The sequence below is a fragment of the Solea solea genome, chromosome 18, assembly GCF_958295425.1.
Source record: "Solea solea chromosome 18, fSolSol10.1, whole genome shotgun sequence".
NCBI classification, from domain to species: domain Eukaryota; kingdom Metazoa; phylum Chordata; class Actinopteri; order Pleuronectiformes; family Soleidae; genus Solea; species Solea solea.
This window is the reverse complement of record NC_081151.1, coordinates 14,337,464-14,352,058: the sequence shown is the minus strand read 5'-3', so window position 1 is coordinate 14,352,058 and position 14,595 is coordinate 14,337,464. Positions and strand designations below refer to the sequence as shown.

The 14,595-nt window shown below is 42.2% G+C and overlaps 1 protein-coding gene across 1 annotated transcript in view; it reads left to right on the top strand.

Moving 5' to 3' along the window:
* Window positions 1-14,282, top strand: part of osr1 (odd-skipped related transcription factor 1) — a 62,034-nt gene extending 47,752 nt beyond the window's left edge. Inside the window, exon 3 of the mRNA XM_058614471.1 lies at window positions 13,744-14,282. Within this exon, the coding sequence (XP_058470454.1) occupies window positions 13,744-13,876 (133 nt within the window). The 3' untranslated portion in view covers window positions 13,877-14,282. The remainder of the gene's footprint in view (window positions 1-13,743) is intronic.
* The last annotated feature ends 313 nt before the right edge of the window (window positions 14,283-14,595 follow it).

Sequence of the window (14,595 nt, the reverse complement as noted above, 5' to 3'; positions counted from 1 at the left end):
ATTAAGATTCAATTTGGATTTATATGTCACTTAGAGTTCCGTTTTAGTACTCTGTGTATCCAACTCCGTGACCATACAGACGCTTTGACGGGGTAGTGTGTTACAGTTTTCCGTATGGTATTGCAATTCACTGCCAGAACGCTAGTGGCTGCGGGAATGAGCCGTTAATAATAATAATAATAATAATAATAATAATAATAATAATAATAGATTTTATTTGTATTGCACTTTACATTTGAAAAACAAACCTCGAAGTGCTACATTTTCTAAAAAACAAGATAATAAAATAAATAAAAGAATAAATTAGCTTTCCTAAAAAGGTAGGTTTTTAGTTCTTTTTTAAAAGCATCCTCTGTCTGTGGAGCTCTGAGGTGGTCAGGAAGGGCATTCCACAGACGGGGAGCGGCAGCTTCTAAAGCTCTGTCCCCCATGGTCTTGAGCCGTGTCCTGGGTGCGAGCAGACGGTGCTGTTGGCCTGACCGGGTCCTGGCTGACGAGTGTGGTGTGAGGAGGTCAGTGAGATAAGTGGGGGCATCACCGTGCAGACAGTGGTGGGTGTGCAGGAGGACCTTGTACTCAATGCGGGCGGAGATAGGGAGCCAGTGAAGTGAGTGAAGGATGGGGGTGATGTGCTCGTACTTTCGCATCCTCATCAGGACCCTGGTAGCGCTGTTCTGAACATACTGGAGCTTTTTAAGGCTCCTGCCAGGGATCCCGATGAGGAGTGCGTTACAGTAGTCCAACCTGGAGGAGACAAAGGCATGGACGAGTTTCTCTGCAGCTGGAAGGGAGAGGAAGGGGCGAAGTTTGGAGATGTTACGGAGGTGAAAAAAGGAGGTTTTGCAGATGTGGGTGACATGATTGTCAAAGGAGAGGTGGGGGTTAAACTTGACCCCTAGGTTGGTAACGGAGGGAGAGAGGGGAATGTTGTGGCCAAAAAGTGAAACTGAGGTTATGGGGGAAGAACGGAGTTGTTGAGGAGTACCGGTTTGGATGGCTTCTGTTTTTGAGCCGTTCAGCTGCAGGAAGTTTTGACTCATCCATGTGTTTATCTCCTCCAGGCAGGAGCCGAGACGAGCAACAGTGGCAGAGGGGGGGGACCCAGAGGGGGAGACTTTAAGGTAGAGTTGTGTGTCGTCAGCATAGCAGTGGAAATTAATTCCATGCCTGCTGACGACACACCCGAGGGGAAGCATGTAGATGGTGAAGAGGGTTGGACCGAGCACAGAGCCCTGGGGGACCCCACAGATGACAGTGTGGGGGCTAGATTTAGCATCCCCCAGGACCACGCGCTCGGCCCTGTCAGTGAGGTAGGAACGGAACCAGTGAAGGGCGGTGTCAGAGAGGCCAATGAAGTGCTGGAGACGGTGGAGGAGGATGTTATGGTCAATGGTGTCGAATGCAGCAGAGAGGTCTAGAAGAATGAGGAGGGATGTGGAACCGGAGTCAGAGGACATCAGCAGATCATTGGTGACTCTGATGAGAGCTGTTTCTGTGCTGTGGGAAGGGCGGAAACCGGATTGGAATTTTTCATATAGGTGATTTGATTTGAGATGGTTGTGAAGCTGGATGGAAACGACTTTCTCTAGGATTTTGGAAATGAATGGGAGGTTTGAAATGGGTCTGTAATTTGACAGAGGGATTGGGTCTAAGGTTGGTTTTTTGAGTAGGGGTTTTATCAAAGCTGTTTTGAGGGAGGGAGGAACATTGGCTGTTTGGAGAGAAAGATTAATGATTTTTGTTATGAGAGGGGTAATGGATTGGTTGTGTGTTTTGAGCAGAGGAGAAGGGAGGGGATCAAGGGAGCCGGTGGATGGTTTGGATCTGTTAATGATCTTTTTGACCTCCTGCTGCGTTGTGGGGGTGAAATGTGAGAAATGTTGTTTGCTGAAAATTGCCGGGATGTCTTGAATGGGACTATGTGTTTGTATGATAGATGAGCAGATATTGTCAATTTTGGAGGTGAAAAATTCAAGGAACTTGTTGCAGTTTCTGTCAGTATGAGTGTAGTATGGAGTGATCTGAGGTTTGAGAATGTGATTTACTGTAGAGAAGAGCTGATTGGAGTTACCTGGGTTATTGTTGATGATTGTGGAATAGTGTTCTGACCTGGACACGGTAAGGGTTTTAGCGTAAGATCTTTGATGTTCCCGGTAGGCCAACTTATGCACCGTCAGGCCAGATGCTACGCTGGCTCGCTCCAGGACACGGCCTGACCTTTTCATCTGTCTCAGCTCTTTTGTGTACCATGGGGCAGACCGGGAGAAGGAGACTGTCCGTTTTTTCAGTGGTGCATGAGAGTCCAGGATGGAGGATAGGCTGTTGTTGTAGAAATCCACGAGGTTGGAGACTGAGGAGGATGTAGGTGGGAGGAGAAGCTGGAGATGATGACTGAAAGAGGGGGAATCGATGTTATTTATGTTCCTGAAAGTTATTATACGTTTTGGTTTTGTGTAGGGAGATGGCAGGGGGAGTTTCATGATGACTGCCTGATGGTCAGACACACCAGTGTCATATGAATGGAGCTCGGTGACTGTGAGGGAGTCGGTGATGACTAGGTCCAGGGTGTGGCCTTTATTGTGGGTGGAGACATTGACATGTTGGGTGAGGTTGAGGCAGTCCAGTACTTCTTTGAATTCTGCGGCTAGTCGATTGGAGGGAGAGTCCATATGAATATTAAAATCACCAATAACCAGAATGTTTTTATAGGATGTGCAGAGTGAAATTAAGAAATTGTGTATATCTGTAATAAATGTTGGTTGGGGTTTTGGAGGACGATAAATAAGAGCTATTGTTACATTAAGAGGGTGTTTGCATTTGAGTACCAGATTTTCAAAGGAACAGACATTTGGGGCAGACAAAAGGCTCAGTTCAAAGTCACTGTGGTGTAAAACAGCAAGGCCACCACCACGGCCAGTTGTACGGGCTTTGCTCAGGTAGTTATACCCAGGGGGGCAAGCCTCATTTAAAGCTGAATAAACTTCAGGCTGCTGCCATGTTTCTGTGAGGCAGAGAATGCCCAGCCCCTTGTCCTTAATGTGTTCGTGAATAAATCCAGATTTGTTAGATAAAGACTGTACATTTAATTGTTCAAAGAGGATATGATTTGTGGAGTCCTGTTTGTTCAGAGACCGGAGGACACTGTGATCCACTCCAGGTTTTGTCACGCTCTGATGACGTGCACCATGATGCTGGTGTTGCGCGACGGGACGTTCAGCTGACCACAGGGATGTTATGGAGCTGTGGTCACCAGGTGAGGACAGATTGAACCTGCGGATGTAGACCCCCGGATGTAACGGGGCCGACGAGGGAGGTCGAGGTGTCCGTGCGGATGGATGCTGGTATGGTGACGCTGGAGTTCCATTGAGCTGCCGAGCATGCCGGTGCTCGAGTTGCCGGTGTTAGCTGATGCTAACGTTTGCCAGGATCCTTGCCACCAACAGCGGTGGATGACGGTCAGATCAGCCAAGATGATCCACAACAGGAGAGGAGATGGTAGTCCACATGCGAGCCTTCGTTTGATGGCTGTATACATCCAAAAGCTGAATGGCTTTTTCTTCGTCTGGGCCCCGGCTAATGCCAGAGCTGCTGTTAGCATGTTCGCTGGGCTGGAAAACCCCCCGTGCGGAGACAGTCGCCCAAGGACACACAGTTCAAAGAAACAGCTCTACCATTGTGGAGACCGTCTGCACCGGGACACGGCAGGGACGATCCTGTCACTCAGTGTAGAAAAACGAACAACAACAACAGCAGGTTTGTGCGGCTTGGGTGCAAAAGGGTGCAAAAGAAGCGGCGAACAGTCAACGCCAGCGTCCTCTCCGCACCCCCCATTGCTTAACTGACCAATGACAGCACCGCGGTCTCCATTGGTCTCAGTTGCCTCGACAGATGATAACATGTTTTGGAGGCACATGTCGGGCTACAGAGAGGCTCTCCGACAGGGTTTGCAACGATGGGGAGGGCTCCCCATGGCTACAGAGAGCACTTTGCCAGTATCATAACCAAAGCTTTACTTTTACTCTGGGATTGTTGAATCGGCCAAAACAGTGTTAGTACCAGTCTGAAATACAAAGCATTAAATTGCTTGCAGATTTGGCTGGAAATGTAATAACTAGTCACATAAACTAGCATAGTCACATAAACACATTTGCAAATTGACTCTTAATTGCTCTTTAGGCCTGTTGAGGGGGGTTTGAGGGTGGAGGGGTATTAGGGCTGGGCGATATGGACTAAAAGTCATATCTCGATATTTTTTACCTGAATGGCGATACTCGATATATATCTCGATATTTTTTCTGTGATGTAATTGAGGTTTCCCCCAAAGCATTATAGCATATTAGATAAAATGTTTTCCAGAGGCAAACCCTTTAAAAAATAAACAGTCCGTTTAAGCCATATGCCAAATGTCAGAGGTCAGCTTGTTGATATGATAATTAAATAATGTCTTATATTTTATTATCAATATTTACTACTTCGGGCTTCCATATGTCCAAACGTGACTGACAGTAATGGAAAATAAGTCAAAACTCTATAGTGTGTGAACTATGAACCAGCTAGTTCCTGCCTCCTCAGCACGAGCTGAACGCTAAATCTAACACACCAAGAGAGGCGGTGATTGGCAGAACAGCCAATCATCAGCCGGTCACACTCAAAGCTGGTTTCATGTTTGAGGCAACAACAGGAGAAGGAGGGGGAGAGGAGGCAGCCGCAGCGAGCACAGGAACGGAGAGGCGAGAGAAACAGAGTGACTGTAATGAGGCGTTTGCGCAAAACTTAGGAAAAAGTGCAGAAAAAGTGTGGGTGTTGAACCCTCTCAACGGGAAAAGTGTGGGTGTTAAAACACCTAGCTCACCCATGGGTGTGACGCCCCAGTGTGTGTGTGTAGGGACGCAGGGAGAGGGAGAGGAGAAATAGGTGCGAACTTGCGGCCCATGTATTGTCATTTTAACGCAAAATTAATTATATCGATACAAGCGATATTGTCCTGTGTAATATCTTGTTTAGAAATATATCGATATATATTAAAATATCGAGATATCACCCAGCCCTAAGGGGTATCTATACGGTCGGATATTTAAACATCTGTTGCAAGATGCAATATTAAGTCTAAGTGTGAAACTTTCTCTCCAGAAATTGAAGTGATACCTCGGTTATTACATTATCAAAGGATTTTTTTAATGCAAGGCCAATAAAGTAATAAGTTATTACGTTATTGGCTCAACAACTTTATGACATTATTGTCAATTTATTACGTTATTGGTTTTATTACATTTAAATTATTACGTTATTGGCCGTTATTACATTATTGGCTGTTATTACGTTATCGGTTGTTACAGACCATAAAAACAAGACGGAAGAAATCTGGAGAACAGAGCCAGACAGCAGAACTTAACGCTGGTTGCATTCCCAGAAGGTGTGGAGGGGAAAAACGCCATCGCCTTTTGTACAAGAGTGGCTCCCTAAAATACTTGGCCTTGAGACTGACACTCTGAGCAAAATCAAGCGGGCTCACCGTACACTCCAGCGCCGACCTGATGAACTTCCCCTGGGCTCTAGTAATCCGCCTGCTCCGGTTTAAGATCGCTTAAGTACAGCGACATTGTGATTTTCAGGGACATGTCCACAGCTTTTTACAAGAAAAGGAAAGCCTTCATGCCACTGAAAAAAAAGCTTCATGACAACATCTCCTTCACCCCACCAAACTGGACCAAACTGGTCCTGAATCTCCCGGAGGGACGGCGCACTTTCAACATCATCCGGACGTGCTGACATGAATCCGTGACTGTCATGGTCCCTTCTGGCCAGGATAGCAGCCTTCACCACGCTCAACAGGCTCCATGTAAGTTAAACAGAGACATGGAAGTATACAATCTCTTTTGATTTTGCCTTGCCTAAAGACTGCTTGCCCAATTGACTACAGTTAGTCACATACAAGTTGTACTATGGCCTGGAAGTGTTTTTGTTTATTGTTTGAGTGTACAATGTACTGTTACATGTGAGACAACCTAGGCCTGGATATGTTCTAGGTATCTTGTTTTTCTTTCTCCTCTCTTTGTTCCCCTCACAGTCACAGGATGGATAAATTAAGGCCTGACAGTGTCCTCATTTCACTTTATTCTTATTTTATCTTGCCCAACCTTAAAGACTACCTATTTTAGTGACTGCAAATTTTCACATATCCTCTGTATTGTATGTAATTTGTAATGCTGTCAGCAACAAACAGTGTCATCTGAACAAACTTTCAGGATTTTTAAAGCCTTATTTGAGAGTTATTGTTATTGAGTTCACAGAGGCAGAGCCTTTTCACTAGATTATATAGGTGACTACTGGAGTTGTTTTATGATGGAGATGTCATTTAATTTTGTTCTCCCTGAACTAACTTGGGTAGCATGGTTACACTCATTACAACAGTGGTTCTCAACCAGGGGGGCGTGGACACTCTCCCGGGGGGGGGATGTCGAAATGCAAGTGGTTGGATTATTATAACACACAAATAAATCTTCCTCATGGCGATTTTTTTTTGTCAAAAGCGACTAGCGACTTTTGTGCTAGCGACTACAATGAACCAGCTTTGGGGGGGCCCAGCTTGCAAAAGGTTGAGAACCCCTGCATTAGAGGAATCAATCTTAATATGCTTGTTGACAGGAAGAAACATAGGCCAGTCACTTCAAGTCACTACTTCTGGCCACGAGGAGTGGCCATCTTATTAAGAAAAGGGTTGAAAAGGATATGACATGTTCTTTATACACACAGGGAAGGAGCATACTCATCACCTCATGTGAATATTTAGCTAAAACACACTCAGATCATGCCCCTCTCCTGTTCCATGTGACCAAACAGAACCAAAACAAACAATCGAAACGTTGGAAGTTCCCTACTCATTTGGTTAGCGATGAGGACTTCATCAAATTAACTATTGAACAGATTTCTTTCTCACCACAAATGCAGGCTCTGCTTCCCTGTCTATAATTTGGGAATCTTAATGGCTTATGTCAGGGGCTCTACAATTAACTACTCTTCTTGGAAAAAGAAACAATACCAATCCAAAACAAGGTTGTTGGAGACTGACATTAATGCCCTCGAGAAAGACCATGCTCACTCTAAAGCACAGGCAACTCTTGATCAGCTTACTGCCAAAATGGCTGAAAACGATGCTCTTACAACACAGAAGGTGGAGAATGCAATGGCTAGGATGAAACAACGTTATTACAAGCAGGGTGACAAATCAGGAAAATTACTAGCTTGGCAGATTAGAAGATGCGAGATGCATCCCGGCTGTCAGACCGTTGGATGGGAGTGATGTGGTCCACAGTACCGAACACATTAATCAGGCCTTCACAGCATTCTACAAAACACTTTACTCATTGCAGGGTGAGAAGAATCAGACTCAGACCACTTTTTAGATAGCCTGGATCTTCCAGGGGTGCCAGAAGAAACTCAGACTGGACGTGAAGACAAAATATCCAAACAAGAAGTGTTAGATGCTCTGACTAGGCTCCCAGAAGGAAAAGCCCCCGGCCCTGATGGGCTAACATGTGACGTCTTTAAAGCATTCGCAAATAAATTACTTGACCCCCTTATAGATATGTTCAATCACAAAATTGAAATCAATCAGCTGCCCCAAACTCTGGAAAGGGCCCTTATCACAGTTATGTTGCAACCAGGGAAAGACCCTATGTCATGTGGGTCATACAGGCCCATTTCTCTTCTGTCAACTGAATACAAGGTGCTTGCTAAAATTATAGCCACCAGACTCGAGAAAATAGTTCCCACCCTGGTTTACATGGACCAGACCCGATTTAGACAAAAACGATCATCAATTGACAACTTCAGGAGACTTCTTGACATAGCGCACTGTGGTAAGTCCATGAACAGCCCAGTATTGGCTATCTCACTGGACGCGGAGAAAGCCTCCGACTGTGTCAAATGGCATTTTCTCTTTGCAGTCCTACGTAAAATGAACTTTGGCCCGAATATGTTAAGTATGATTCGATTACTGTATCTGAACCCTACAGCCATGATCCAGACAAATTTGGATAAATCATCCCCATTTCCCCCATCGTGGGGAACTTGACAGGAGTGCCCACTCTTTGCGTTAACAATTGAGCCTTTAGTGATTGCAGTAAGGTCGTGGGGGGTGGGGCCAATTTGAACTCCTCCCTACCAGCCCTTATAGACCTGCTCTCCACATATGGTGGAGTATCTGGATATAAAGTTAATCTGCTGAAAAGCGCGGCATTACCTCTCAACACCCCAGCTGAACAAATTTCACAATAGAACTTCCCTTTTCAGTGCTCAATATATTACATACCTGGGCTTAAAGATCCCCACTCAGTTAAATAGAATCTTCCCACTCAATTATGAAGCACTGTTTGATAAGACGGAGAAGGACCTTGATAAATGGATGCAGCTACCTATTTCACTAATAGGGCGCTTGAACTGTATAAAGATGAATGTGCTGCCTCAATTTCTATACTTCTTCCAAACCCTTCCCATACAGATTCCAAATAAGTTTTTTAAAAATTAGAAAGCATGATAAGCATGATTTATATGGAGGAGAAAGGTACCCAGAATATAACTCAAAACCCTTTATAACACTCCTCGATATGGTGGATTGAAGCTCCCTAATTTTGAACTTTTCTATTGGGCTGCATGTAGCAGAAGTGCCGCTAGCCAGCATCCCTTTCATCCAGTCATACATTTACTTTGAAGACGGACAACCCATTTATAAATCATACATCCAAGTTAAACAAATGTGCCTCAAATGCATAAACCCCATTAAACAGAAACACCCCCTTCCATAATAATACTGCTCTGCCATCTGTGCTAAGGGATGGGCCCACAAAGATGTGGCATAATGAAGGAATAAAAACGTTCGGCGACCTTTATGAAAATAACATATTCAAATCTTTCAAAAAGCTGCGAGATGCCGCCTGTCTGCCTACTGCACATTTCTTTAAGTACCTGCAGGTTAGGTATTACATTAGCACACAACAAGGCGGCCATCCAAATCCTTTAGACTCTCCATTAACTGACGAGATCCTGAAAAACATTCAACATTCGAAGGGTATTGTATCCTTAATTTACGGCAGAATACTAGATCTCTCAGCACATAGGACTAAGTGGGAGCAAGACCTTAATTTCATTTTGAAGACTGATTGGGAGGGAATCTGCCTGGGGGCTCAAAATGTCTCTAATGTCTATAATAGCCACGATTAACTTTTACAGATAAGTCTCATCCATAGAATTTAGTTTACACCAGAAAGACTCCATAAAATGAACAGCTCCATCTCAGAAGTGTCCGAGATGTAAGACAGAAACGGGAAGCCTCATCCATATGTTTTGGACTATATTCTGGATGCACTAAATAAGATCACAGAGATCACCAGAGATCCCTCACTCACCAAGATTGGTTCTGTTAGGTGACTCTTCGGCCCTGCCTATCAACAGGAGAAAAGATATACGCTTTATCAAACCAGCGCTGATTGCTGGAAACAAATGCATAGCTACATCATGGAGTCAGTGAGGATTCCCCCAATGTTTCTATGTCGCTGAAGGAAACTGCTTCATATATGCCCTCTGAAAAGATTATGTTCAACTTAAAATAAAGCCCAATCTTTTTAATAAATGTTGGAGTGGCTTTAAGGGATACTCAGAAAATATCACATGGTCGGTTGGGCAAATACCCCCAATGGTGTAACAGCAACAGGGATCATATAGCATTTCCCAACATGATGTATCTGATGGAAAGACTGTACTCCACTGTTGATAACTTGTCTGCTACTGCCTATGCACTTTAATCCTCTGCTTTACTTTAACTTGTTTTTGTTTTTTATTTAGTGTTTTTATTTAATTTTTTTTTTGTTTATTTTTGTTTTTAATCATATCTTTTCACACCGCAATGGTGTTAATATATTGTTCATTAAAATTAATTTAAAACAACTTACCTGAGTTTCTTGACTTTGAAGGTCCATTTTCGCCAGACAAATGCACTGTGCCATGCTATTGTTATACTTTATAGTTTTACTTTATTATACGTGTATTGATTAACTGATATTTTATTCCAAACGTCAACAAAAAATTAAGGGAACCACATTTATTACAGCCCTGGAGGGCATTGATTGTTCTACACTAGCCGGCCTTCTATTGGTTGACAGCATTTATGCACAAAAAATCAGAGAGCAGAGCAGAGATCCGCAAGCACAAGTTTCCTGAGCGCAAGAAGAAGCACAAGAAGAAGAGCCTGAATAATGCTCTCAAATCAACATAATATGCTCTTGAATTAAGATAGGAAATACACCCATAAAAAACCCTGTCAAAAAACTACCCACCAACATTTGTTTTATTGGTAAATTGAATTAGAATTTAGTGATGATTGCTATTTCCTATGTCATGTTTATCTATCCTTTAACACCCTTAAACTGCTCCCATTATCACTATGTCCCACTATGTCAAATAATGTTATAGTAGACATGCAAGCCCATGTTTGTATTATTGTTTGTACACTTTTTAAAGGCTATGAGGCTCCAACCTCCTGACTGACTGGCAAATGACTTGCCAAATCTGGCCCATTTTACCAGATTTCGATTTCAGTCTGAAATATTAATGAATAATGAAGCTGTAATGTTGAACCTGACAACATGTTGTGCCTGACATTTCATGACTTCACCATTCATCTGTAATCATGAAAAGGGGTGAGTAATACTGTAAATGTCCCTTTTCCACTGGTCAAAAACCCATACATACATGTGGCTTTTGGCAACGCTGTTGTTTTTTATATTAGCAGTTTTTATATCAGCAGTGACATGACATGACACCTAAGTTAACATACTCTTTTTTTCTGCTTTATTTATCTTAACAGGCACTAGGGCATTTTCAAAATTGTATTTATTTCATGATTAATGCAACCATTGCATTGTGTTGTCACAAATAGGATTAAGTCTAATTTTAGCTTGTGTAAACTTGCTGTATAAAATGTATACTTTCAGAGCTCCAAAATGTGCACCTGTCACATTAAAAACAAATGGGAGGTAATGTGTAGGGATGCACCAATCCGCTTTTTTCACTTCCGATACCAATATCAATATCTGAGATTTAGAATCGGCCGATCCCGATCCGACACTGATACAGAAAAACAGTGCAGAATTTTGGTAACAAACAGAATGTCTCATTGTTTGGAAAAGACTGGGATCATTCTTTTGTGCAAGGCAACCTCAGACTTGACAAACATTTCTTTCCTGTTTATTAAAAACATATATACAGATAGAAATGTACTTAATTACTTATTTATTTAATAAATAAATGCACCAGTACAGCAATCTTAAATAAACCAATAGCTTCACAAGCTTGCACAAGCATTCAAAATAAACAGTTATTTGTTAATGGTTTAGTTTAGTACAAAAATGATTTTAACATCCAACACAAAAAGCAGTTGAATAAACCAATAGCTTCTAGATAGAAGTTCTTCATTCACAACGAGATGCATTGTATGTGCAACGCAGCCTAGACCACGCTCATGTTCTCCATCGCCTATCGCATGTTGCTGGCGTTGCCGTTTAGAATCACATGAACTTTGCTCAAAGGAATTTGACACTTGTCAAACATTTTCATTAGGGTAACTGCAATCGCATCACTGGTGTGTGACCCACGGAAGTTTGTTGCGTTTAACATTGCACTGGGTGGCATGTAACTCTCATTCCAGCCAGTGTGCTGTTAAACTTAAAAGTGACACGAGGGAAATGTCAGAGCTCCAGATATCTTTAGTGAAACTCAGAGATTTTACATCTTTTATCTTCTCTAATATGGGATTGTACACTTTACCATGCAGTTCAGGTAGAGCCGTCTCGGACAAATATTTTTGGCTTACCATATCGTACCACGGACCCAGGTGGCAAATTAGCAGCCTGAATCCCTTGTCCCCGACAATCGACAGCGGTTGCCCATCCATAACGTTGACCGCCCATCGGAACATTTACTGCGCAGGTATTGGAAGTAGCCATCGAGTTTGTTGGCTGAGGTAGTGTGAAAATTGATCCTTTCACTTTATTTTGAAACAACGTCAATCACAGTGTGCAGCATAGAATTAGACTGAATAGATTGGCTGCTATGGATTGGCGCATTATCACCGATACCCATTTGAGATTTTTCTTTAATATCGGGACCGATACCCGATACAAATATAGGATCGGTGCGTCCCTTGTAATGAGAGAGCACTGAGAAAATGATGTCAGCTCTCAATTTTCAGAGAGCTCACATAATCTGTATCAGATCACACAAGTGAATGCACACAGAACCTGATAAAGAAAAACTAGGTTGACTGAATGGCTTGTGAGCTTGTTCTAACTTCCAACAATTCTCTGTGCCACATAAATTTTGATTTCAATACATACAAATCAACCTCTCTAACAATGTCTAACCAATTCACTTACCTTGTAGATAACAGCGGATACCCTTTTAAGCTTTGGCTACTGCATCATTACCACCACATCTTCCGTTATGTCACTCAGCAACCGCAATTTCACAAGCCACTATATGACACAAAAACAAGCTTCCACATAAGCATAGGCGTCAGCTACGCGGCGGAACACGTCCCCGGCACTATTTATGATCAACAGTTTTGTCCTCACCCCTTCTAAAAAATGTTATAAATTTATCATTAACACTGGAACTACCGGAAATGATGTCACTCTTCGGTGTAGGTCTTCCTCTTGAAATAATTTCCTTCTTTTCTCCAAATGATCGCCGTGAAAAGTGCACACGAAGGAGATCAGAAACATGATGGATCGGTGGTGTTACTGCAGTGGCCATAGCTTACTTCAAAACCCGCCAAAGGTTCAAACGTCGTTGATGACAACAGCAGGGGCTAGTGCCAGACACATCGCTGGGCCTGGGGCGTTCTGTCACTATGCATCAAATTTTGATTGGCTGACGACACACGTCAGTCAAAGTTATAACCAAATAGAAAATGGCAGCTTCAACGAAAGGCCAGCAATACTACTAGAGCAGGTCCACGGAGCTATGATGCATTTAATGACATATGGAAAATCCAGCTCAGCGTCACAAAAAATAGCCATATTCTTTCTGGAAATATAATCATAACATACTGAAAAAGTAATTGAATTCAGACACGTTCAGACACACATTCATTTGATTATTAAAAATAATAATAATAATTAAAAAAAAAGAGAAGGCCCTGATGGCCCTTACAGCCCACCACTGGTGATACTGACACTGTGTCCATCAAAACAAAGCTTTTTGTGCTCATCCACTTCACCAATTAGTGCCTCGATTTCAGTGTGTAATTCCACTTCCTTCCTCCTCTCTCTAAATTTTTCATGACTTTTCAATCGCTTTTGATCACCATACATGGTGCTCGGCTGTGATGCTTTCACTAATGCTCGTGGTAGGGACAATCTGGCTTTATCCAAATATTGGTGAAGACAGGTCCATACACAAACCTACGCACTTGGTTTTAGTTATATTTAAAAGACCCCCACAGTTGTACAATTTGTCTACCTTCATGGGAGCCAAACCCCTTTTTTTTGGGAGCCCAGCTGCTTTAAAATTGTTTTTTTTCTTGACGTGTTCCAACAGTGATTGAGAAATAATTTCACTGTATCGTTATTACAGCCTTGCTAAAACAACACATTTTTTCAATTCCTTTATTGCATTTATCACATGCATCAAAATAATTTTCATTTGGGAGATGTTAATGTCAACTGTTCTGTTGTGCTCCTTTCGCAGGTACATTCATTCCAAAGAAAAGCCCTTCAAATGTCAGGAGTGTGGGAAAGGCTTCTGTCAGTCCAGGACTCTGGCTGTTCACAAAACATTACACATGCAGGTTAAGGAACTGAAGGCAACCAAGATTAAGTGATTCACTCTGGTGACAATGGCAAATCAATGACCAAAGATACAGCCAATGACCTACCAGACACTGTTTTGTTTTATAATTTCAATTGTAAAAATTATGACTTTTTATAGTAAACAATTGATAAGAATTACTGGACTTAATATTGAAATGATATTTAGAAAATGTATGCGTATGCTGAGTTATCAAAGCCTGACTTGGCAGTGAACCCAGTAGATGTGTAGAATGTGAAATTCACTAAAAAACTAATTAAAAAAATGTGTGCCTTCTCAGTACTAATAAGTGTTTGTAAGCATATAATCCAAATATTTTATTGAAGGGACATGTATTTTTGTTGAATGATCAAAGCCTAGCACATTTTCTTCCTTTTCAGTAGAACATTCCAATTATATTTTTGTACAGATGCATTATATCAAAAATATATTTTTGCACTTGATGATTGATTATTTACATATATAACTGGATTTCTCAAACTTGTTCAAAAAATGAATAATAATTTCTAAATAAAATATTTTATTGCAACTGGTCAGTCTGTAATAAATCACTTGGCTTCTCTAAAGTTATTTGATATCCTGGACACAAGTAACCACAGAACCCTACTCACAGTCCAACACACACTTCATGCATCCTACAACCACAAAAAAACTACATAAAATGTTGGTTTCATGACATTCCTGCTCCACAGCCTCCTGTCGTCGCCGCCTCCACCACGTCCATGCTCCAGC